This window comes from Zeus faber (assembly GCF_960531495.2).
Source record: "Zeus faber genome assembly, chromosome: 1".
In the NCBI taxonomy this organism is placed as follows: domain Eukaryota; kingdom Metazoa; phylum Chordata; class Actinopteri; order Zeiformes; family Zeidae; genus Zeus; species Zeus faber.
In genome coordinates, this window is record NC_137193.1 from 29,804,583 (window position 1) to 29,830,799 (window position 26,217).

Sequence of the window (26,217 nt, forward strand, 5' to 3'; positions counted from 1 at the left end):
TTTCCTTCTCTTCTTTTTTCCCTTCCATTCCCTCTGCTCTCTCCTCCTCTCCTCTCCTCTCCTCTTCTCTCTCCTCTCAAGGAGAGTGCACATCTCTGCCGTCACCTTGGAGCACCTGAAGGGCTCCTACAAGGTGGAGCCCGGGGACGGCCAGAGCAGAGATTCCTACCTGAAGGAGCACGGTGTCATCACCTACCTGGTCATCAACCCCAAGGTTGGGTGACTTCCGCAAAGTGATTAAAATGATTAATCGCGTCACAACTGTGTAGTTATTCAAGATGAGGCATTCAAATAACGACTGTGAAGCTAAAAGGCACAAGGCATGCATTTGGGCTTAGAACTAAGGATGGTTGAAAGGGTCAAACTAGGAAGATGCGCTAATTGCGTCAAAAACAGAACAGCATTGAAAATGTATTGCGTTTGCATTGTTTGTGTAAAGTCATATTTTCACTGATTTGCTTTCACATACAATGTTACTTAACAAAGCTAATGAATCCCAAATTATTATATAGTTTTCTTAGTTGGACTTTTTGTCTGAGATTCTATAATATCGGGTTAAATTAAATGGCTTTCGTTGAAAGAAAGAAACTTTTTGGCATTTATGGAAGCCTAACCGGATCTCCACTACTCTTGTATTGCGTAATGTAGATATGTGGTGCAAGTGGCTCTTGAAAGTCGCGAACCCAGAGCAACGTGTCAATTGACAATTGTTCTTTCAAGCTCTGTGCTTCAGTCCTTTTGACACCCTGTTCACACGCTCAGTATATGCTCACTATGTGGCCTGTTTGCAGCGTAGATAAGACGCTGGAGCGGCTTAGCCACATTTTGTAGCATTTTCTAGATAATAAGATCAGATAATATAAGATCACACTTTATTAATCCTTGTGGGGAAAGTCAGGAAATAATAATAATCAGTTTGTTAGAAGCAGAGACTTTTGAACGTTACCATCGGTTAACCAACCGAAGGTTACCTCTACCCAGTTGCAGAAGACTAACTAAGACGGATGTTTTCTAAAATAGATTAGGAGTTTGAATATTGAACCTACTTTTTTTTCCCAACTTAAATTCAATTTACTTCACTCACATTCAGTTATTCGTTAAGTTAATAATTTTTTTCCATTAAAAAGTAAAAAAGCTGATTTGAAAGGTGACGCAAAATAACTGCTAAGTTATTCCAATCCTTCATCTCATTATCAAAACTCACTATAAACACAATCTATTAGTCAAACCTACCGATGCCTTATTTTTAAATATAAATACATGTGAGTGTGTTCTCCCTCCTTGGCCTTTCTTCTCCCAGTCGGAGAGGCACAGCCCCCACCTGGGCCTGCGCTCCCGTCCCTCGCTGGACGGGGGGAAGATGCGTGCGTCCGTCAGGATGACCCGCTACCTGGAGTCCTGGGGGGCCGCCAAGCCCTTCGCCAACCTCCACCACAGAGACAGCATGACCACCGACAACGGCAAGATCAACACCACCGTGAGTGGTTGCACACACCCAAAATGGACACCTTGATACTGGAGATGTAGTCAAGTTGTGACTTAGTTTGAGACGAGCCAAAAATTGCAGTTTTTTTGTAAACTGTAACCATATTCAAGTAAATTCCTCTGACATGAATAATTTAATATTCCAAAAAATGCACACTAACATAAGAGAAGATAGTTATATTTATTTTATTATCTGTGTCAGTAAAAAGTAGAATATTTGCTTTGACGTGTGCTGTATAAACTCTACTAAAATGGAATACAAATACCACATAATTGCACGCCAATACACGTAGATGAACAAGTCATTAATCACCAGGTGAGCTTTTTATCCTTTTACAGGACGTTCCAATGGGTCAGTATCACTTCCAGAGACAAGAAAGGTGAGACGGAAACAATGGCGGCCATATTGCCACGCACACACATCTCGACAGCTCCCTCCCAAATCGGTTTCGTTTTCATTTCATGTTGTTTCTGTGTCATTGCACGCTTTGCATCTTTTTTTCCACCGCAGGTCCAAATCTCAAAGGAGGAGGTTTGAGGAGGAGCTCCACGAGCGCATGATCCGCACCATCGATGGCATCAACTCCCAGAAGTCAGTGCGAAACACTCCGACACTCCAACATGATTCATGGTTGATCAGTGGAGAGCAACAGAATGTACCACTGGAGGGAAAACGTGTGGGACACGTGTGTTGTGTGTGTAAAGATTCCATCACAAAGCTTGTAGCTCATAGCTTAAGCTAGTTTAAAGTGCAAATCCTTAATATTCTTTTGTTAAAAGAAAATCCCGTATTTGATATTTCCCTTTTTTAAGAAACAGCCATTCAATGTATTTGCATTATCACCAAGAATACAAAGATTGGGCAGCCGCGGTGAATTTGACTATCCAGCGTAACGAATCTATCTTGTCTTGGCTCTGTCTTAGAGCCAAGACAAGGGTTTAAAAAAAAAGAACAAAAAAACCCATTGGTGTTTCAAATTGAATTGTGCGGGTTGCAAACTAATCCACCCCACGCAGACCATCTCATAAATTTGCACTTTAATGATTGTGGCGTGACCGATGAAGCCTTTCCTAGTTGCTGATCATGGACAGTAGTGCATTAGGGGGAAATCTTGATCTAAGTGGCATATACAAAAGATGTTTTTAAAAGGTTTGGTTGGGCGCCTTGGTAGATAAAACTCAATTCCCCACACACTGTGGACTCTGCTGGGAATGTAAAACAGCCAAAGGACGACACGCTGCACCCGGCTTCATGGGCCACGGTCATTCTCAACGCACCCTTTATGGTGGTTGGTTGGGTTTAGCCTCAGTGGTCCTAAGCAGATCCTCCTAGTTTGTCAGGAGTCTGGCAGCCGGACTTAAACTTAAACAACGAACGCCCTGCTTCTTTCAATGTAAAGACGAGCTCTACAGTTTAGGAAGCGAGGGTCGGGACCAAAGCCGTCCTTAATTCAAGTGGTGCCAGGTGACAAAGGGGGTGAGGCAGATCATGTTGAGATACGGGCACAGACCAATTCCAACTCTTCCGAGAAAGAGTGATTGCGTTAAAATGAGTTTGGAACAAGTTGTGTTTTAAACCTACTGTGTTTTTAAAAGCTGAGGCTGGCGGGTGGTGTCGCTGCATTTACCTGCTTTACACGTAGACGCATGTAAGAGTAAAAGTGTTGTTTCGGCTCAGAACAGGACAATTTCTTCAACCGATGACTTATCAAAACAGTAGCTTCTCGCCACGTTTGATGAGTGACATTGACCTGCTGACCCTCACCCATATGAGAATCAACAAGATATATTAAGTTGGCCGTACGACAAGAATTCTGAGTTTTTAATTATGATTCGAAGTATTTTAAGCGGGGATTCTTGCTCGGCCAAAAAAGAAAAGTATTTCAAGGCAAAAATGTATAATTACATCTGGGTGAAAAACAATACCAGCGGAGGGGGTCCGACAGCGTCTTATTTTAATCCGAGACTCTGAAAGATCAACTTTCTTTACTCCTGGGAGACTGTTGCATAAGCAGGAGCAGAACACCGTGTGTGTGCGCGTGTGTGTATGTGTGTGTGTGCCTGTGTGTGTGTGCCTGTGTGTGTGTGTGTGTGAATCTCTCCAGGCAATGGCTCAAGTCCGAGGACATCCAGAGGATCTCGCTGTTCTTCCACAACAAGACGTTGGAGAAGGAGGTAAGCTCACGGGCAACAAAGCGTCAAGGTCAAGAGAGAGAGAGGGAAAAGGAAAAAAAGACGGTCGGGGAAAAAAGGGAAATTACGAAGCCCACGTCGGTTTAACCGGCCAAAAGCTACAACCTACGCACAGTAACAACAAGTCTGTACATCACCTCCGTACCCGAGCAAGGTTGATTCCGGTTGCCTTTTGTTCTGTCTCCCGCTTCTCTCAACAGTACAGGTCCACAACGTTACCGGCTTTCAAGTACTACGTCACCTGTGCCTGCCTCATCTTCTGCTGCATTTTCATCGTGCAAGTCCTCGTCCTGCCCAAGTAAGCCCGTAGCCAGCCTCCCAGTATGTTTTTATATGAAATATTATATTGTAGGAGAACACAAAGATCCATCTATCTACCTCAGGGGTTCCCAATACGTCGATCGCGATCGACCGGTAGATCGTAAAGGTAGTGCGGGTAGATCGCCTGCCATTGAAATTGTTTTTTATTTTTTTTAACCAGTCGGACCATCATGTTGAATGAGCTTCCTTTAAAGGTGCAAGGAAAAGACAAAACCGTGGTCAACATGATCAGTTCAGTTAATGCTTTCAAACGAAAAATGCAACTTCTGTCCTCAAAGCTGCAGCTCCATGATTTGGAACTTTCAAAACCTCGCATCAGAGCTGGAGACACAAGGGAAGGCGTGTGCACAACTTGACAGTGCGCGCTACACAGAGCAGATTGAAAACCGTCAGACCGTGACAAACGGTTTCAAGACTTTGCTTTACTCGAGCCAATGGCTACATTTCTGTGCTGCCCATTTAGGGAAGATGGTGAGGTTGATTCACTCTCATCAAATATTGCAACACCGAACCTCCACTGCAGACCTGAACTGGTCTGCAGTGGAGGATGAGATGTTGACACTACAGGCTGATATTCAGCTGAAGTCCAGGGCTCATGGACAGTTTTGGAACTTACTCACAGAAGGAAGGAAAAGTACCCAAACATGAGGAAATGTGCTACCTCCTTGACTGCATTATTCGGCTCTACTTATTTATGCGTGTCAGCCTTTTCCCACATGACAATTATTAACTCCAAATACCGTTCCACCACGACGGATGATCATTTGGAAGCCTGCTTGAGGCTGGCTACCAGCAGCTACTGTCCGGAGTATCGGCCCTGGCCGACTCCATTCAGTGCAGTCATCTGAGTAAGGTAGTGACCATTAATAAATTTAATTGTATTGTGCCGTAAATGTTCATGCAGTGATGCAAGGTACGGCAACATATATTGTATATATAAAGTATACTCAGTATATATATATATATAAATATATTTAGCATTGCAGGTAGATCATTTTGACATGGTCATTTTAAAAGTAGCTCGCAAGCCGAAAAAGTGTGGGCACCCCTGATCTACCTCTTCCAAATATGTGGAAATGCATGAGAACCGGTGGTTGTTGTTAGAAACGGCATTGAAACGCCATTGGATGGGGACGTCAAAGCAAAATAGGCACAAGAGGTTAAAGAGAGAGCGCCCACAAAGCGAGATAGCGATGAAAATGGGAACCTCATCTTGTAGCACTTACAGATTAAGTCAATGTGCCGCGTCTCCTTAGTGCCGATGAGAGATAGAGAGAGAGAGAGAGAGCGAGAGAGCGAGAGAGAGAGAGAGAGGAACATCGTCATGCTAATTTACAGGCTGGAGGACCTTAAGGCCTAATTCACCTGTCTGAGAGCATCAATTATCTGATTCACGTTCGTCCCCGCGCTCCTCCTTCTCTCGGTGGGATCTGGTTCCCCGCACCCAACCCAACACCATTAAGACATGACATCATTTCGTCTTTACTGCACCGCATTAAGACTTTTTTTGCGTGGTGTCATAAATTTCCCTGTGGAAACGCGAACTCCTAATGCGTCGTCCCACTTTCGATGCGTAAGATGGATCGCAGGTCTGAAGTAGAATACGTTCAGACGGTCATTATTTTTATTGCCTTGGAGGGCACAGTGGAAAGCCGATAAGCGTTGAGAACTGTGTGTGTGTGTGTGTGTGTGTGTTTGTGTGTGTGTGTGTGTGTGTGTGTGTGTGTGTGTGTGTGTGTGCGCGCGCACGCAGAACTGCTGTTTTGGGGATCTCCTTCGGGATGGCATTCCTGCTGCTGGCATTGATCCTGCTGATATGCTTTGCTGGACACATTTTGGTGAGTCATCAAACCCTAAACCACAGATGCATTTGTTAATATAACCCCCTCGCGCGGGGACACACACGCACACAGATATAACACTGTCAGATCATAAATAATTGGAAGCTAATAATCATAGAAGGATAATCATACTGTAGAACATGTTACATGATTATTATTTATTGCAATATCATTACATTGAATTTTATGATGATACAAAGTATGACATCAGATTCGGTCTAGTTTTTCAAATAAAACCTTTATTATATTCGACCTCATATTGTGAGAGGTACAGTGTATAATGTCATACCTTCTTATTATCATGACTGAAATCGTATTATTTTTCACTTCAGGGATAGACACGACACTATAACATCGAATTATTATCCCGCTTTGGAGTCGTCTGAGCCGATCTTTTTTTATGGTCACAGCCACCTCTCATAAGTTGTTTACTACAGGGGTGATCAATAATTCTCCCCACTAGGGGCGGCTGGTATAAATGGGGTAACAGGGCTAAGCCCTCCCCATATATTTTTTAAAAAGATGATCAAATAAGTTTAAAATAAAATACCCCTGTAGAGCACATTAACTCCTCACATTCCATATCAATAACTACCTTGAAACAGATTATTTTGGTGAAAAAGCATGAAAAAAAGAAAAACACAGGGTCTGAGTAATGTCAGCTTGGGGCTGGAGGGTCTAATTCCTTCACTAGCCCAAAGCTCTGCATGTCATTTTGCGTATCAGTCTATAGCAGCCTTGCGTGTAGCATAAATGACATAAATGACATAGTCACACAGTAAGTTACAAAACATATAAAACTACTGATCAGGAAAAAAAGCAGGAATGCAGTGCGGCCACATTGGGGAGTGCCTTTTTGAGGAAGGTTCAAGCTCTACAGATACACCAAATGGGTAGGAAACACAGTTATACAGGATGTGGATTGCATTAAAGATTCTGGACACATGAAGTGTATTCCTCCACTTAGTTGAGCAGTTCCCTTTTTGAGAGCCAGTTAGCTGATCACCTGTGAGACACACAGATGGCCAAACAAACAAACAGACCAAAGATTTTGTACCAAAGCCAAAGAGCATGGTGGGCAGTACCACTTCTGTAACATGGAACACATTCTGTAACCTGGTTCTGAAATTTGATTCCGCAGTGTGAGTTATTGACAGATAGAAGGCTCCCCACCCTCTCTCTCTCTCTTTCTCTCCCCCCCGCTCACTCGCTCGCTCCCTCCTCGATCTCTAAAAGGAGCGTTGTTCCATGTCAAAGTGGGTCGCTTAGATAAACGTGAAGTCACCGCCAACCTTGGCCCCGACGTCCCTGGCCCAGAAATCCCATTCAGTTTAGGATGTTTTCTTTGAGAGGCAGAGGCGGAGAGAGAGAGAGAGATCGTACCTGACAGGATTGAATCTGAAAATAGCGCACCTTTGACTAAGGCGTGGTTTTTCGGCGTGTTTGGGAGTGCATCTGGCGAGTGGATGTAATGGAGCATGTGAACGCTCGAGGAGGTGTTGTGCTCCGTTATGGCAATCGAGCGGGATCTCGGTAAAGAGAAGCTCTATTTGAACGCGGTGAACATGGAAAAGCACTAAAAGAAGGGCATATTTCTGCCACTGTTGAATAAAAAATATTGATATTCAAGACAATTACTTTGGACGAAATGGCCGTGAAGAGGCTTGTGATATATATGCTGTGAAATTTGAATATCGGCTTATGGTAAAAAAACAAAACTCCCGTAACTTTTCATATTCAGTGGAAAAAAAAACAAAAAACAAGAAGACAAGACTATTGAATGTTTGACCTTTTTCTTTCTTAACGGAATTAAAAAATCTCATAGTGTTGGGGGTGTCAACGATTTTTTGATGGTCTTCTGCACCCGGAAGAGGTTGAAAAGCTGTGGCTTTCTCCAGAATTAGATCTGCTTTGTTGTGGTGATATCCAGTATGTTGTGTAGTAAATAAGAAGGTAGAATAATTTCAGGGTAGATTAACATTAACCAAGACATCAATAACATATTTAGAGACTTTTATAAAAACCTATATTACTCGGATAATGAATCGAATATATCAATCATTCACTCATTCCTTGATGATATTGACCTTCCTAAACTTTCGACGGAGCAGGTTACCACCTTTGATCAACCATTAACTCTTGAAGAACTCAGGAAAGCTCTCTTCTCTATGCCCAACAATAAATCACCTGGATTAGATGGCTACCCAGTGGAATTTTATAAACACTTCTGCCCACTTATCTTCCCATTATTCATCAGAATGGTTACAGAGGTCAAGTCAACCTCCACCATGCCTCCGCACATGAATACTGCTCTCATTTCGGTTTTGCTGAAACCCAATAAGGACCCAACCCTCACCTCCAGTTATAGACCCATAAGCCTTATTAATTGTGACCTTAAGATTACGAGTAAAACACTAACCAACAGAATTGAAAATGTAATTCCATTTATAATTCACCCAGACCAAACAGGCTTTGTCAAAGGCAGACACTCATCCAGAAATATGCGTCGTTTATTCAGTCTGATCAGCATATCTCAAAGGAACAACTTTAATACTATTATTGCCTCTTGGATGCCGAAAAAGAATTTGACAGAGTTAATTGGACATATCTCTTTTCAATCCTAAACAAATTTCACTCATTCAATGGATCAGAACCCTCTACAACTCTCCATCTGCTTCTGTCATCACCAATGGTTACACTTCCCAGCGTTTCACTTTACAACGCGGCAGAAGACAAGGATCTCCGCTCTCCCCTTTACTATCCCCTTTACCATCTTTATTGAACCCCTCGCGGCGGCCATCCATCAAAACAGTAGTATTGTAGGCATACAAACAGGAAACTCTGTTCACAAAATCAGTTTGTATGCAGACGATATCTTGTTGTACATACGGAACCCAATATCATCCCTACCGAAGGTGTTCAATCTTATATCTAATTTCTCGGCTATCTCAGACTATTTAACAAATTGGACTAAAACCACAGTCTTACCACTCAGTACTGTAATGGGACTGTAAAGGGACTGTAATGGTGTAACCCAGAAACTTCACTTAACCATCACAATGGGCAAAATTAGAAACTTTGGTATTGATATCTCCACCAATCTATCAGATTTGATTACCCTTAACTTCACTCCATTGCTCAAATGCATTGAAGAAGACCTCATTCGATGGAACAACCTACCCATCTCACAAACCAACCCATTTTGATCGCTTTAACAATTGCCAAGAAAACAATATTACTCAATTGGAAAAAGAGATAATGTCACCACATCCCAATGGTTGCAGTTATTAATAGATTACATCTCAATGGAAAACCTATTGGCAATATCCCAAAACAATGTTGATTCATTTAATGAAATATGGGCTACTTTTATCACTGACATAACTCCATCATTTAATACTTGAGTCTTCCTAAGTCGGTGCAATGTCATGGTGCTTTGGGGCATGTGGGGGTCCTCCTGGGCTGCCGGGGCTCTGCAGTTGGGTGGACGCCCGGGCAGCTCTGGAGACATCCGTTGTGCGTGGGCCTGTGCTCTTGGGGGATCCTGGGGCCCCACGGGGGAGTTGGGTGGTCTGGGTGGTGGCGCCTGCTCCTTTACCTGAGTTGAGTCCGGGGGTGGGGGGGGGGGGGGGGGGGACGTGCTCCTTGGGAGTACCTGCAGCTAGCATCCGTGTGTTGGTTCGGGGCATGGTTGTGTGTTCTGGGGCTCGGGTTGGGGGTGGGGGGTGTGGGTTGCTGGTTCGGGTCTCGGCCCCGTGGTCGGCGGGTCGGCACACCACCGGGGTCGCCCCCCCAGTAGGCGGGGTGGCTGGGCCCGTGTGCCCTCCTGCGTCCCGTGGTGGGGGGGTCCTTCTGCGTCCCGTTGGGGGTGGCCCGTCGTGCCGGGGCTGGTTAGGCATTCCGTCTGGGGTGGGCGGCTCGGGCGGGTTGTTGGGGGCTTCAGGGCTCCTTCTGCTGCTTGGAGGCGCCGCGACATAATACCAACCTTCTACACTAGTACCAATGGGGATAAGTCATGTACACTCACCGGAGGACATCTTACACACACACACACACACACACACACACACACACACACACACACACACACATACAGGCGGTCCCAACACACACACACACACACCACCACACCTGCTTCGAGTGCACCCCAGCACCCTCCTGGTTGCATTCCTCTCCTTTCCTCCCTCATCTGCTGCCATAACTATAACAGGAAGAGGCCACGTGACCAGTTGTAGTTTCAGTTTTCCTTGACCTAATTAACTGTTTCTCAATACATGTTGTGTCCAATGTTTATGTTTTTGTGTAAATTTTGTTTGTTTCTATGTTTATTTGTCTCACCCGTGGTGATTCTCCCCCTCTTGCAGTAGTGATCAGTTGTTTATAGTCCTAAACATGATAAATAGTTCTCCAAAGAGGGGGGTTGGTGGTGGTTCTCTATAACCAAAAACTGTGCTCTTGTCATTCTACAGGTCATCCACAGGACAGAGTTATTGCAGCAGTTCTTGATGATTTAAGAATTAATAAAGAGTTGCATTGCAGGTTGAGAAGTTAAACTCCACTTGCAGACTAACTCTGTCCTAGATGCAATGGCATACAAATACTGTGTTGTATGCCCAGCATGCCCAACAGCACAGGTTTTCTCAAGTTGTGTTTAGTCATTTGCTGTCTTGCAAACATTGTTGACAAATATGTTGTGTTTTCAAATATTTGTAAACTTTTTGTTACCTTGACATCCAAACCGTTCAAACACTCATAACTACACCTGTGATGAAAACAATACGATGTAAAGTTCCATTTATCAAATGTTTAATTCACAAGATGAAGTGTTCCTCATAGATAGTGGTTTTGATTATCCTTGGCCATGCAAATCGTCATTTATTAATATACACTTAACACTAAGTATAATTGTAATAAACTCAGAACAGAATTCAGGAATTCATTCTTACATGGCTCAGTGGTTGGGAACAGTTGTTCCAAAAGATTCTAATTCTAGCGCTGATAATGTACGTGCCAAATTAGAATCTGTCTCGGCGTGATAACAGAGCAGAGCACATCTCCGTTACCTAGAGACGAAAACCACACCTGCACTGCTTGAAAAGGAAAAAGGAAAAAGTTGGGTTGATACATGAAACTCGGTTTACGTCTCTGCACTCAGCAGGGAGGGAAGGGCTCCGTTTGCTCTCTGCGCTGGCTCTCCACATCTTCTGGAATCGTCATCGCCAACAAGCCCTGGCTGCGACTGGTCCTCACCATGATCACCACAGCTCTCATCCTGGTGATGGCTGTTTTCAACATGGTGAGAAACCGCTCTCGTTGCGGAGCGGGAATTGATAGAGGGCGATGACACTACCTGAAGCAATCAAGGAAGTGAGCTCAACCCATGTGTCCTCTCTCCTCCAAACCCTTTCTGGCAACCAGTTCTTTCTGGAAGACCAATTCCAGACAGCGTCCCCGTCGGCGAATCTCACCAACGATAGCGCGCTCGATTCCAAAGGCCTGGCCCGCGCCGCCCAAGAAGACAAGTTTTATCTGCCAGTAAGTTTTACCGTGCAGCGTGCAAGGAGAAGATGGTTGGCGTGGTCGAGTGTGTGGTTGAAGCTCAACCCAGCAAAGCTCTCTCCACAATGACTTTCTAAAGCTCCAATGGCCAAAATAGCATAGTACACGTGAATTGACTCTACAAAGACACTGGGGTGATAATTCAAGGAATTATACAAGGAAGGGCTTACATTTATGGTCACGTCCAAAATTATTTCATGGGCAATCAGACGGCCGTCCCCAAGTTCCTTAAAATATGTCTCCATTTTGCATGATGCCTATGTACAGTAGGAACCTCCTCACTTTGTCACACGTTGCACTGCCTTGATCTTTTTAGGATTATATATGGAGACTGCATTTGTAATGTAAAGATGGGATTTTCAACATTGCCACCAGTCAGCAGACTCCATAAATGCAGAGGGTTGTTTTGTGATGGGAGGTTGTTTCTGAAGGTTTCAGAAGGCTGACACAATGCATGCGTACACTCCTGCTTTCACTCGTTTGTTTCACCCGTCTTCCCTCCTGTAGTATTTCATCTACTGCTGTATCCTGGGCCTGGTGTCGTGTTCGGTGTTCCTGAGGATCAACTATGAGCTTAAGATGGTGGTGATGCTGGTCGCCGTGGTGATCTACAATGTCATCATCCTCCAGACACACGCCCCGCTCCTGGACGGTTACAACACCGCGCTCTACCGCACCCAAACCCTGGATAGGTACGATGAAGTCGGATTGATTTTGAAGGTTTTGAAGTGACAGGCGGAGGATATGTGGGGCAGTGAGACCACAGTCCAATGAAGAGATTCAATGAAAAGTTTTCAGGCCAGTCAGTGACAACACCTATGTCTCTTTCTCTATTCTTGCATCTACCCCAGACCGGGCGTTCTGAAAGACCTGAAAACGATGGGTTCCGTGTCGCTCTTCATCTTCTTCGTGACTCTCCTGGTGCTGGCCAGGCAGGTCAGTAGCTCTCCCACTAGTTACATCGTAGATGTAAAGAAAAAAGAAAAAATTTAAAAAGCCCTTCGAACTAAACAAACTTCCTTCACCAGAAGAGCCCTTGCAAAAACCGGACAACCATACCAGTCCGCTGTAAGTATTCAGGGTCTTCTGCCGTACATGGTTTGAGCTAAAAACAGATGACAGAAAACCAAAGAGGACAGAGGATGCACACTGTGTGTGTGTGTGTGTTGTGTACACGGTATATGTGCCATCCCCTTTGGGGCATAATCCATCAAACCCCAGCCAGAAACAGATGCGCCGGTCGGGCACATGTCCCCTTCGAGATTGTGTACCCAAAACTCAAGCTCCCCAGAGAAGTAAGTCAGAGCCAGTTTCCCCCCACCGCTCTCATTCTGGGTCACTGACACCAGAGTGGGGGGAGAGAGAGGGAGGGTGCATTTGTGTTTTGGGAACGCAAACATTTTCTGGCACAAAGCTCTTCTTCGCCGTCCTATCTATCCGTGTGTGCGGCTGAGCGCTCACAAAGGTCTTCAGAGGGTAATTGGGTTCATTCTGCCGGATGCTGCTGCTGCTGCTGTTGTTGTTGTTGTTGTTGTTTTAGTCTTTTTTGGAGTGGTTCTGGAGGTGACTTGACCTCCATGAATTAGTCGTGGACACAATATTCTAAAAGTAAGCGTCAAAATAGCTCCGTAAAAAAAAAAAAGATTAAAAAAAAAGATTAAAAAAAGAACTTGTCTACGTGATTGAAATACTCCTTTGTTCTTACTCACCTCTTACCTACAGTACACAATTTTTAAAAAAAACTTGGAAAAAATACAAAACACAATTTGAGTTCGAGTGAGAGGTTCCGGCTAAATTAGTCGAGGGGCGGGGAGGGGGTCAGGTTAGTGGACTGCCAGCTGCTGTGCGTAATTCATCCCTCGTGAAACAGGCAGCGGTGCCGAGGTTCATTTATAGACCTTGTTAGCTGGTAATCCAAAAGGCATCCGGAATTAGCTCGCACCCTCCTGTCCTACTTACAGTTTGTTGCAAACACCCTGCGACCTTTTGCAAAATGAAGCACGTCACTCAAAGTTCTACAATGATTTATAAAACCCGATTTTGTCACCGTATGGCACACGTGGTTCATGCGGTCTGAATGAACCGGTTACACACTGTGCTCAATCTAAAACACGCTTAACATTTCTACTTTTCTAATGATAGGGTGGGTTTGATTTTTTTCAGAGATATTGTCAGAGTACATGAATATATTGACAACTCAACACTCAAGACCAGTACTGCAGGAACCCAAAGCATCATCTCTTCGCCTAGCTGAATCTGGCCGTGGCACTTCGTCCACGTTGTCCTCTCTCGCAAGACAGCGAGGGAAAAATCTTCTTGAGTGGCGAATCCATCTTTGTACAGGCCCTGCATCAATTTGGTCGCTGGCCTCCTCCATGGCTTGAATGAGGGGTATCTTGGGTGAAAAAAACAACAACTTCTCAATGGGATTAAAGACGGGGAGATTATGGTGGGAGGTATTGAGGTGAAAATTGTGGATGCTGATGAAACTGGTATTGGAGCAGAGCAGATGGGTGGAAAGGCATATTGTCCCACATGACAATGTGTTATCTGCTCTGCTTCCATTTGGTCTTCTGCTGTCACGGTGTCGTCTGTCTGAAAATGTCAGTATTTGGGCCGTGTTGCAAGGGTCTAAGTTGGCATGGCAGTGGAGGACCCCATTCTCTGTGACTGCAGCGCACATTGTCAGGTTTCACTAACTGTGTGTTACTTTTGATTTGAGTGTAAGTGTACAAAAATTTTAATTCCACTGAAGGGATATCTTGCACTAAAGGGATAATGCTACAGCATACAGTACAATTACATTCTAGTGAATTGTGTGCTTCCAACTTTGTGGACAGTTTGGGGAGGGCCCTTTTCTGTTTCATCACAACAATGTCCCTATGCACAAAGCGAGGTCCAGAAAGAAATGGTTTTCTGACTCTGGTGTGGAAGCCGAGACCTGAACCCCAATGAACACCTTTGGGATGAATTTGAACGCCGACTGCGAGCCATTGCCCAACATCAGTGTCTGACCTCACTGATGCTCTTGCGTGTTAGAGAAACGGACGCACTCAAGCACCCACGCACTCCCCCGACACATTGCAGTTCACTGTGGACACCAAGACACTATTGTGTAGCCACCAGCCCACAGGTATCTAAATAGCGATGGGTGATTCAGGAAACTCTGTCTGTGATAGCGCCTTTCAGAGATGTACACACACATACAGGGCAGGTACAGTAACCCCGGCTGCTGGGGTGTTCTGACCCGATAGATAAGCCTCCCAAACACGTTTAGATGCATTCCCGAACTCGCTCCGAGCATAAATAACCAATGTACAGGCAGTGGCTATCTTTTATGCAAAACAGCCCCATCCTTCCACACACTCTTTTTTCTTTTGAGCGTGGGTCGAAAAGCTCCTCTTGCTATTTCATTGTCATCTCATTAGAACATAATTTTTTTTCCTATGAATACCAAACAAGGCCTTTAGTTCCGCTTGGTAACGCCCACCCAGACGATCCATAAGGTTCTCAGTTGGCAAATCAAAAAGAAGGCAAAGGAATGCTAATTTACCACGCCTGTGGTAATGAAGCTGCAGTGGCGACCTCAAATGTAGAGGTCAATTCACCTTTTTCCGGGTGTAGAGATTTTTTACAACAGTGCACTTTCTGTAGAGTTCTATTGTCGCAGATTGTTTGTTGCGAATGACGCAGGTGTCCCTTTGTTTTTTCTTTTTTTTTTTTTTTACTCTGTGTCCTCCTGTAACAGAATGAATATTACTGTAGGTTAGACTTCCTGTGGAGGGACAAGTTTAAGCGGGAGTGTGAGGAGATCGAGACCATGGAGAACCTCAACCGCGTTCTGCTGGAGAACGTCCTGCCCGCGCACGTTGCCGAGCACTTCCTGGGACGCAACTGGAAGAACGAGGTGCATTTCCTAGCAGAGGATGAGGTCGCCGTAGAATAGGAAAGGCTTATAAACCAGCTTTTTTGTCTCGAAACTTCCTATTGTCCAGTGTCTTCGATGTTAATCCGTTGTGTCACCAGGACCTGTACCACCAGTCGTACGAGTCAGTGTGCGTGATGTTCGCCTCCATCCCGGACTTCAAGGAGTTCTACACGGAGTCGGACGTCAACAAGGAGGGCCTGGAGTGCCTTCGCCTCCTCAACGAGATCATAGCCGACTTTGACGAGGTGGAAAGTAAAGCAACTCACACACCTGTCACAGACCACGCTTAAAAGCCACTTTTACTGTTGCCAAATGCATTCTTACCAACAACGTGGCAATTAAGCAGAATTTGGCTTTGCGTCACTTTGTTTTCTATCTGCCTTAGCTGCTGTCCAAGCCCAAGTTCAGCGGAGTGGAGAAAATAAAGACCATTGGGAGCACCTACATGGCTGCCACCGGCCTCAACGCCACGCCGGGACCAGAAAGCACACAGGCACTAGTCATGTAGTGACACGAATTATGAAATACGGATTTTCACAGGCATCGCAGAGCAACTTATCATCTCCCGTGGGTCTCCCACAGGAGCATGACCGGCAGTACATGCACATAGGAACCATGGTGGAGTTCGCCTTCGCCCTGGTCGGGAAGCTGGAGGTCATCAACAAGCATTCCTTCAATGACTTCCGACTCAGAGTTGGTGAGAGCTCCAGGTTGCATACGTTTCAGCTTTCTTCCTGACAAATTCATCTTACCTTTGTATTACATCAGGAGTCATTGGGTTTGGTGACTTTCCCCCGATCAGGGATCAACCACGGGCCAGTGATCGCGGGGGTCATTGGCGCCCAAAAACCACAGTACGACATCTGGGGGAACAGCGTGAACGTGGCGAGCAGGATGGAGACCACTGGTGTTCTAGGGAAAATTCAGGTGGATCTCTCTTCTATATTTATTTATAGTGGGCGAACTAATCTCATAGGGCTTTGTTCCCTCCCCCCACAGGTCACAGAAGAGACCAGCCACATCCTCTCCACGTTGGGCTACATGTGCTCCTGCAGGGGCATCATTAACGTGAAGGGCAAGGGAGAGCTCAAGACCTACTTTGTCCACACCGAGATGACCCGCTCCCTCTCGCAGGGGACTGTGATGCCTTGAGCGCTGGACGGGAACACTCGCTGTACAACAAACAGACTTAGAAAGGTCAAGGCGGTTTTCTTAGTGCTCTTTATAGTACTTGGTTATCATCAGAGCTCAACGGTACTGGATATAGACAAGCATCTTAGACAAAAAAAAAAATCGAGTGTGCGGCCAAGGAGTGAAGTTGAGTGTGGGGCTGCGCGCGGCCTTCCGGCCTTGAGGAGGAAAGGTTCCACCAGAGGGCGCTGTGCGTCGACCACCTGTACCAAAGCATTTGTGTAGAGCTAACCAGTGCTGCAGCGCTTAGGAGTATTTTAGCAAACTGCTGCCTGACAGGACAAAACTGATAGGGGTGCCCACACCCCCCGAGCCAGCCTGTTCCATTTTCTTCCAAACGGGCGACCACAAGTGTTTTTGTCCTGTTCAGCCTTCGATGCCAACATATTCCGTGCAGTAGGTAGTTTGCCAAGCTCTGTGAATAGTAATTATAGCTGTTTGGAGCTTTTGTTTCTGTAGGCAGACATTGGTGGGGGGATTTTGAAAGTTCACCTGAAACCAAAAGCCAACCACGATATGTGTGTAAATTTGCACTGTGGTCATTTTGTAATGCATTAAATATTTGTAAATAAGTTGATCTCCTCCCTGACTGTCTCTTATCAATTCTATTCAATTAGTTTCTAGTTCTATTTTGAGCCATCACAAGGAAGAAAAACAGGATAAAACGGTGTATGTATTGCCAATAGGTATTAATGAACTGGTCCTAAAATGATACTTAACAGAAAACTCAACAGATAACTCATGTGGAGGTAAATAATGATCATCACACTATACGGAGGCAAGAGGAAAGAACCTGTTTTCCAACGCGTCAAAAAAAACGGAATCTGTTCCATAAAGACTTGTGCGATGAAGCATTTTTGAATGTAATGACCATTTCCTGTCAGCCAGTTACTTTTTTTCCCTTCACTCTAATTGAAGCACTTATCGCCTTCGTGGCACAGCCCTTTCTAAATGTGCCCTCACGCTGTATACGGTCGCTGTCAAAGCGAAAGGTTTAGAGTCTTTTCCAGAAAAGAAAAAGGCCCTCCAATTATAAAGCCATAAAACGGCAAAAGAGTGCTGTCGTAAAATCGCCACCATTGGAAAGGTGGTTCGGGCCGCATAAATCTCTGTTTCATTCTGATTTATGAAGGAATATTGGGCGAGGGATGGTTGTTCTGTAGAGGTCTATGCTTCTTGTAAATGGTGTGAAGTGCACACGGATCACACGATTTGTTATTATATGACTCGTTTGGAAGGTGAAGGCAAAGGTGTTGAATCTTTAATCATAACAGTATGTTTTAAAAGTCAAAATCCTGATAGGATCTATCATTCAAAGTGAAACGCTAATGCCAAAATATAGGGAAGCAAACTAATGTGCTCTATCATAGGATGTACTCTGATCCCTTTAAAATAAGTTGCGTAATGCACTGTAAACTTCAGCAATGGCTTCTTCTCCTATTTTTTCTTTATTTTCCGTGATGCTTCTGGCTGATGGAAACTTTTGCGTTTCCCTTGTGATCTTTAATGGTTGTACAGTATATAGGCTATTGTTTTGTATCTTTGTCACTAGAATAAATCCTCATCAGTTTTCTTTTGTATTCACAGAAGAAAAGGTTCACATTTATACGCTTGTTATTTCAAGATTTCAAACGGGAACCAACCAAGTATGCTTCAGGCCTCGTTCAAGGTTGTCCAATTTTTCTGTAGAAATTCACCCTTTCATACAATATGTACCATAAATCGGGTGAAATAAATTTTAAACAGCCTTTCCTCCCCTCAACCCAGTTGCCACTGCAGGAGAGTGGGGTGGAGGTGGGGGTGATGGTTCATGAAGTGCTCTAATTTACAGCATGAAGCCCCCCGCTGAGAGTCGAGCCTCCCTTCAGTGTGATTAGAAGCTCAGGGGCTTGCATGCCTGCTTTGTTCAACACTCAGACTTTCATGGTGTCGGTGACCCAGAAACGCACCGCGAAGAATAATTACTTTGACATATTTTGTCGTACAGCTGCGGTGGAGAAGAAACACCTCAGTTTTGCTCTTGACAGCCACCACCACCAGACCCTTAAGCCAGTGCAGGGGGACCCCACCTTGTACCGCACTCTACGGGGTTGGAACTGTACTGTATGACACCGGTCCAGCATGTAGCAAGTACAGCTGGAGTCAACACATTTGGTGGAGTATTTTGTTTAGACAAGCATCATGAAATTATTCCTATTTATTTCTCTCCACTCTCACGCCCCTCGCTGCTTCCCTCCTGGTCGCTCCCATGTTTCCAGCCATTTCCTAACCATTTCCTGTGGAAATGGCCTGGAAACTGTCTGTTCCAGGTAATACAGGCCTACAGTGCATCCAAGGTACTAGATAGGATTGAATTCAATCAAAACTTTATTTCATCAATCAAATCAAATTAAATTAAATCTAATCAAATTAAACCAAATTAAATCAAATTAAATCAAATTAATTAAATTAAATTAAATTGAAAGCCTCTCCCTTAAGAACATGTTGTCTTTGTTCATTAAGCATCACTAGAGGAATGCGTTCTGCATGCTGCATTCTACACTGTTGACCACTCAATACTTTTGGACAGGTTGAGAAATTGGGTTGGGCTTTCCGACAGAGTCTTAAGCTGGTTCAGGTCATATCTTCAAGACAGGAACTATTTGGTCTCCATTGGCGATTATGTATCTGAACTAACGTGAATTGTGGACTCCCCCAAGGTTTAATCCTAGGACCGTCTTCATTCAACCTCAACATGCTCCCACTTGGCCTAATTATGCAAAATAATAATATTGATTGCCATTGTTATACAGATGACACCCAAATCTATATAGCTATATCACCAAATGACGATCTTCCTATTGATCTGCTGGCCATTGCATTGAGCAAGTCAAGTACTGAATGTTGCCAGAATTTCCTTCAACAAAATAAGAACAAAACTGAGATAATTGTTTTCGGTTTCAAAAAAGAAAGGCTGTAAGTTTGCTTCCACATTGAGTCCCTATCCTTGAAAGCCAAAAACCAAGCCAGAAATCTTATGGATTTCGATCTAAATTTCAACAGCCACATCAAGTCAGTAACAAAATCTGCCTACTATGACCTTAAAGATTTTGCAAGACTAAGAGGACTCATGTCCAAACAAGACTTGGAAAAAGTTGTTCGTGCCATCGTTACCAGTAGATTTGATTAATGGAATGGTCTCTCTGCGGGTCTTCCTAAAGGCTACAGCTTGTTCAGAATTCTGCTGCCAGAGTTCTAACAAAGACCAAAAAATGTGAACACTCCCAGTATGTCAGAGAATTGATTTTTCAAAATACTGCTGCTCACCTATAAATTACGAAATGGTTTAGGGCCAAACTTTATCACTGAAATGCTTTCGCTATATAAACCCTCTAGAGCAGGGGTGTCAAACTCATTTCCCCCCCGGGCCCCATCAGCATCTGGTTGCCATCAAAAGGCTGGTTGTAACTAAGACTGTATAAATGTAACTACTCCTTAACATATTGTTAAACTAACTTAATGTCTCTGCATTTGATTATTATTAATCCAAGTGTAGAAATATTGCACATGCATTTACATCAATTTGAAAATATATGTAAGCACATTACTCTGTTATTATAACATAAATCAATTTAATTGATCAGGTTAAGAAACCCACATTACTCAATCAATCAAAGATCAAACTTTGTGAAGTGAATAACAAAAACAAAAATGATTAAACACAAGTTATTACATCAACTTTGTTGAAAACTTTTTTGTCACAGTTGAAAAGGGCAGAACTATGGTACAACAAATAATTGTGAGCTGCTAAGAACATGTGTGACCTATGTGGCATTTTACAAAAGCAAATGGCTGCAGACAGCCATGGAGAGGGCAAACATCCAACTAATGAGAGATGGTTTTGATTACAGTAAACATTTGGTTGCATGAACACATACACTTGTAAACACACTAAATACATTGCTACACATACAAAGTAGTATATGTAATTAACTCAAAATAGCTATGGGTTGTCTCAGTTCACAACTATATTGGTCAAGTTCTGGGTGACGTTGATGAGGTGATGCACACATTACAGGTGCGCCATTGGTAGTTAGCCCCACCAACTTTTCCCTGGGTCATTTAGTTTTACTTACGGACCTCTCCACCGCATCAAAAATGTCCCTCCCTTCTTATTCAAATGGATAGATGCTCTGTATCTGTGTTGTCTATGCTTTCATCAACAGCTAATGAAAAAGCCAGGTAACTGCGTGTCTCTTCGGCCAGCTGTGTTGTCAGTCTGCTAGTTCCTTAACTCGGTCTGCAATTGTGTTTTTTGACAAACTGACATTTTTAAAAGTCTATCTGGTCGGGGCACACCTGCTCACATACCTTTAGCATGCACCGCTTCAAAAATGCACCCTCTGAAAAACAGTTGGAAGCTCGGGCGATTTCTTCAGCCACAATGAAGCTAGCTTTCACTGCTGCATCATTTTTGTCTGTAGCTTAAACATGTAAACATATTCTGCTGCGATTGCAGCCTGCCTTTTAATTCTTGGACAATTTGATGTTTTTTACTGAAGGCTAAATTTAGCATACTTGGCTCTTTGTTTAGTGTCAAAATGCCGACGTAAATTGTATTCCTTCATCACCGACACTGCCTCGTAACACAGAAGACATACCAGTTTTTCACAAACACGTATTCGCTTTTCCATCTTTCATTAAATTACCTTCCCTCTGCATCAATTTTTCTCTTGTTTTCTCTTGGCCGGATTCGGCCCACGGGCCTTGAGTTTGATACATATGCTCTAGACTGCTAAGATCATCTGGGACCAGTCTGTTGATTGCTCCCAGAGTCAAAACTAAACGTAGAAAACCAGGATTTAGCTTCTAGGCAACAAAAAGCTGGAATAAACTTCCTGAAGTTTTGACTCTCTCCAACCTTGTCTTTTAAATCAAGACTAAAAAGGTTTATATTTACCTTTGCTTCCTGCTAAACGCAAATTACATTGCACTTCTATCTTTATTATTTTATTCAAATGTCTTTTTATGCTTTATTTTAAATCCTGTTTTATTTAATTGTACAACATGCTAATATATACACTACTCACAAAAAGTTATGGATATTTGGCTTTCGAGGACGTCTCATGCTGTTCACAAGTCGACTTATTGTCTGCTGAGGCCTGGCCCCCCACTCTTCTTGAAGGGCGGCCCTCAGGTCATTGAGGTTCTGGGGCACAGAGTTACGAGCCTCTACACAGCGACTCAGCTGATCCCATAGGTTTTCTATGGGATTCAGGTCTGGAGAAAGTGCAGGCCACTCCATTTGAGGTGCCCCAGTCTCCAGCAGCCGTTCCCTAATGATACGACCTCGATGAGCTGGAGCATTGTTGTCCAAGGAGATGAAATGAGCCCTGTGTTGTTCATGCAGGGGCACAATGACTGGATTAATGATGTTATTCAGGTAGTATGGGCTTGTCACTGTAACATTCACAAGGTGTAGGGCAGTTCTGTATTGACTAGACACACCTGCCCACACTGTAACACCACCACCACCAAAGGCTCGTCTGGTGACAACAGTGGCTGATGCATAGCGCTCTCCTTGACGTCTCCAACATCGTTGGCGGCCATCATTTCTGCTCAACGTGAATCGACTTTCATCAGAGAACAGCACTGAGGTCACTGGTCCCTTGTCCAGCGTAAATGCTCCCTGGCCCATTCAAGACGATGATGCCTGTGCCTGGTGGTGTGGTCAGGTACCCTTGCAGGTCGTCTAGCACGCAGACCACGCTGATGTAAACGGTTTGGAAAAGTCTGACGTGACACTTGGGTGCCTCTCACCTCCCTTAAATTCAAGATTTTTATTTTATTTGTCACATACATATACATACTTCCATACATATATGCAGTGAAATGTAATGCAACGCACCCGGTGATAGCACACAAGAAGTCCTAGGAAAAAGTACTAAAATAAAATAAAATAAAAAGTAGAAAATTACTTTCTAATAGACCGACTAACTGACTCCTAAAACGTAATACAGTAAGTGGAATACTTATAGAATAAGATAAAAAATATATAGAATAAAATACAATAAAAAATAAATTGAAATAAAATGGAATAGGTTGAAGGAATATGGCTATGTATATACAGATATGTGCATTAAAAGTGGCATGTGAATTAAAGTGGCATGTGAATGTGAATAGTGTGAGGTAGTGTTTGGGATAATACAGCACAGTATACAACAGTACGGCGCAGCAATACGGCATCACGAACAACCCTGAACAGTGATACAGTATGCGGTACAGTATGCTACATACAGTACAGTAGGTAGTGGAGCCTAGTGCATGGCTCAGTTAGGACCCCTGGTGAGGTCAGCATTGACAGTTCTGATGGCTTGAGGGAAGAAACTCCGTCTCAGTCTCTCTGTTCTCGCTGCGTGACTGCGGAGGCGCTTGCCTGACCGCAGCAGCTGAAACAGTCCGTTGTTGGGGTGATGAGGATCCTTCATGATCCTACGGGCTCTGCTACTACACCTCCTGGTGTATAACTCCTGCAAGGGGGGGAGGGTAGTTCCAGTGGTACGTTCAGCTGAACGCACCACCCTCTGCAGGGCCCGCCTGTCCTGGGCAGTACAGTTCCCAAACCAGGCAGTGATGTTGCCTGTCAGGATGCTCTCCACTGCTCCAGAGTAGAAGGACTTGAGGATCCTCACCGAGACCCGGAATTTCCTCAGCTGCCTGAGGTGGTAGAGACGCTGCCTCGCCTTTCTCACCAGAGTGTCTGTATGAACAGTCCATGTTAAGTCCTCTGTGATGTGGACTCCCAGATATCTGAAGCTGCTCACCCTATCGACAGAAGTCCCATTAATCCACAACGGCGCGTGCGTCCTCGATTGTGATCCACGCCTAAAGTCCACAATCAGCTCCTTGGTTTTGCTGACGTTCAGGTGGAGGCTGTTGTCCTGGCACCAGAGTGACAGGTCAGCCACCTCCTCGCGGTAGGCCTTCTCATCGCAGTCGGTGATCAGGCCCACGACCACGGTGTCGTCAGCAAACTTGATGATGGTGTTGGAGCTGGACCTGGCCATACAGTCATGTGTGTACAGGGAGTACAGTAGGGGGCTGAGGACGCAGCCCTGGGGGGATCCTGTATTCAGGGTGAGGGAGCTTGACATGTACTTCCCCACCTTGACCACCTGGGGGCGGCCTGTGAGGAAGTCCAGGATCCAGGTGCACAGCGGAGCATTCAATCCTAGCTCCAACAACTTGACAGCCAGTCTGGTGGGGACTATGGTGTTGAAAGCTGAACTATAATCAATGAACAGCATTCTCACATAGGCCCCCTTCTGGCCATCCAGGTGCGTGAGCGTGGTGTGCAGTACCTGAGAGACCGCGTCATCCGTGGATCTGTTCTGCCGGTACGCGAACTGCAACGGGTCCAAGGTGCGGGGGAGGGAGGCGCAGATGTAATCCTTAATCAGCCTCTCGAAACACTTCATGACCACCGAGGTGAGGGCCACCGGACGGTAGTCATTCAGGCAGGTTGGAGAGGCGATCTTCGGGACAGGAAGGACGGTGGACCTCTTGAAGCAGGACGGGACCGCTGATTCAGCCAGGGAGATGTTGAATATTGTGGTGAACACCGGAGCTAGCTGGTTAGCACAGGTCTTCAGTACTCGTCCAGATATGCCATCTGGACCCGCAGCTTTCCTGGTGTTCACCCGCATCAAAGCCCTCCTGACCTCGTGCACGGACACTGAGAGTGCGCGCTCGTCCCCAGCGGTGTAGCTCCAATTAGCCGGCGAGCTAGCGGTGCTGCTGCCAGACTCGAACCGCGCATAAAAGGAGTTCAGTTGGTTGGCCAGGGAGGCGTCCGCACTCGTGGCTGGGGAGGAGCTGCTCTTGTAGTTAGTTATTGTTCGCAGCCCCTCCCACAAGCGTCTAAATGTGCCTGGAGTTGAGTGGCATCATCATCCGGTTCCACAGGGCACTGTTCACAATGAAGCGCTCATCAGTGTGGGATGTGGCCAAGGGACGTCCACTTCTATGCCTTTCTGTGACTCTTCCAGTCTCTGTATCTCTGTTGCAAGCTGCTGATGACACTCTGTGACACTCTAAGCTCAGTGGCCACTTCCTTCTGAGAACATCCTGTTTGAAGCCTCTCAATGGCAGGTACTGTTGATCAATTGTTAGGTGTCGTCTTGGTCTCATGATGTAAAAACGTGAACAGCATGATGAAGAGGACTGTTTAAATACCAATTCTAATTGAACCAGGAAATGTATTGGTCGATTCATGGATCAAACACCTGTTGTGAATTTTGTTCAGCCTGTTCAGCTCCTTGTTAGAGAACAGCTAGTTGTGTAAAAAGTACTGAAACATTGAACAGTTGGACATGTGCATTCAAAAGTTTAGAGAAGGTCAAATTAAGTTCACCTGTAAAGGTTATAGTGCATTTTAGGTTCATCCTGAAATTTCACCCGAAAGCTGAATATCCCTAACTTTTTGTGAGTAGTCTATATATATATATATATATATTTTTTTTTTTTTAATGTGAAGCACATTGAGTCTGCTTCGTGTATGAAATGTGCTAAATAAATAAAGTTGCCTTGCCTAATACTACTACTACTACTACTACTACTACTACTACTACTACTACTACTACTATTAACAATAATAATAATAATAATAATAATAATAATAATAATAATAATAATAATAATAATAATAATAATAATAACAATTGGAAAATTCATTTTAAAAGATTACTTGTCTATATTGTAATGCAGACAACATTTATGGAACTTTACCATTTCTTTCGCATTACAATTGTTATGGAGGAATTTGTCAATACTACAAACCCTTTCTGCCCTTTCATTACATTTTGTTATGTTTAGGTGTAGGAAATTTTTTATACATGATGTTAATTAAGAAAAAAGTTGTTTATTTTTTTACTTTAAACTATATATTTTCATTGTTATGACTTCCCTTGTTTATGTAGGTACCCCGGAGTCTCAGTGAAGTTAGGCGACGTTGTGTCTCGTATATGTCAATTATGACGTATTCACGTAGATTTACGATAGCAGTCGAAATTAACTAAATTTGATTGTTGACTTTTTTCCTCGGATTACCTTTTCAGCGAGTAACGTTCCATGAAATATCAAAAACGCTGTTGGATATTTTTCGTGAGTACCATTGCACAGCGTCTGTCCTTCCGACGCCTCGATGCATCTTGAACGCATCACTCAGTCGCACATTTCAGTAGATTCGACCGGACGTGGGCACAAGTTTTTGTGGACTACTTTTTGTTCTATTTTTCATTAATCCGGCAAAGTAACGGGGGCTACGGAGATGAAGTATCAATCGAACAGATCTGCTGACATCTACCAGGTAAGAAGGTACATAAATACACATGTGAATGAAAGGTTGCAACGTCGAATCAGCGAGTCTACACGGTGCACTGGACACGGTCCGACCGGAAATTCTCCATTGGAATCTGTACATTTATAGTAAATAAGATGATGACGTCATAAAGCGTCCAACGTTCGTCTCGTCTCGTTCATTTTGTTTACAAATAGTGACGTCGGTTAACCAAGACAGCTGAATATTTGGGATCAAAGTTGTTCCGTTTTTCACGAATACCTGCGCCGTATGTGCTCGTAGATTCTGTCATTATTGTGATCCAGATACTTTTAGCTGGTTTGGAAATATTTTAGGGTGAAATGCATTGGGCCGCGTCTCCA

General features: G+C 44.2%; 1 protein-coding gene across 1 annotated transcript in view; it reads left to right on the forward strand.

Moving 5' to 3' along the window:
* adcy2b (adenylate cyclase 2b (brain)) overlaps positions 1-16,979 on the forward strand; it is a 37,255-nt gene extending 20,276 nt beyond the window's left edge. Inside the window, exons 9-25 of the mRNA XM_080021558.1 lie at positions 82-214; positions 1,301-1,477; positions 1,825-1,865; positions 1,997-2,077; positions 3,591-3,660; positions 3,879-3,976; positions 5,753-5,837; positions 10,999-11,136; positions 11,259-11,375; positions 11,907-12,091; positions 12,251-12,335; positions 15,148-15,306; positions 15,426-15,572; positions 15,713-15,820; positions 15,910-16,024; positions 16,130-16,254; positions 16,327-16,979. Of these exons, the coding sequence (XP_079877684.1) occupies positions 82-214; positions 1,301-1,477; positions 1,825-1,865; positions 1,997-2,077; positions 3,591-3,660; positions 3,879-3,976; positions 5,753-5,837; positions 10,999-11,136; positions 11,259-11,375; positions 11,907-12,091; positions 12,251-12,335; positions 15,148-15,306; positions 15,426-15,572; positions 15,713-15,820; positions 15,910-16,024; positions 16,130-16,254; positions 16,327-16,479 (2,017 nt within the window). The 3' untranslated portion in view covers positions 16,480-16,979. The remainder of the gene's footprint in view (positions 1-81; positions 215-1,300; positions 1,478-1,824; positions 1,866-1,996; positions 2,078-3,590; positions 3,661-3,878; positions 3,977-5,752; positions 5,838-10,998; positions 11,137-11,258; positions 11,376-11,906; positions 12,092-12,250; positions 12,336-15,147; positions 15,307-15,425; positions 15,573-15,712; positions 15,821-15,909; positions 16,025-16,129; positions 16,255-16,326) is intronic.
* Positions 16,980-26,217: the final 9,238 nt, after the last annotated feature.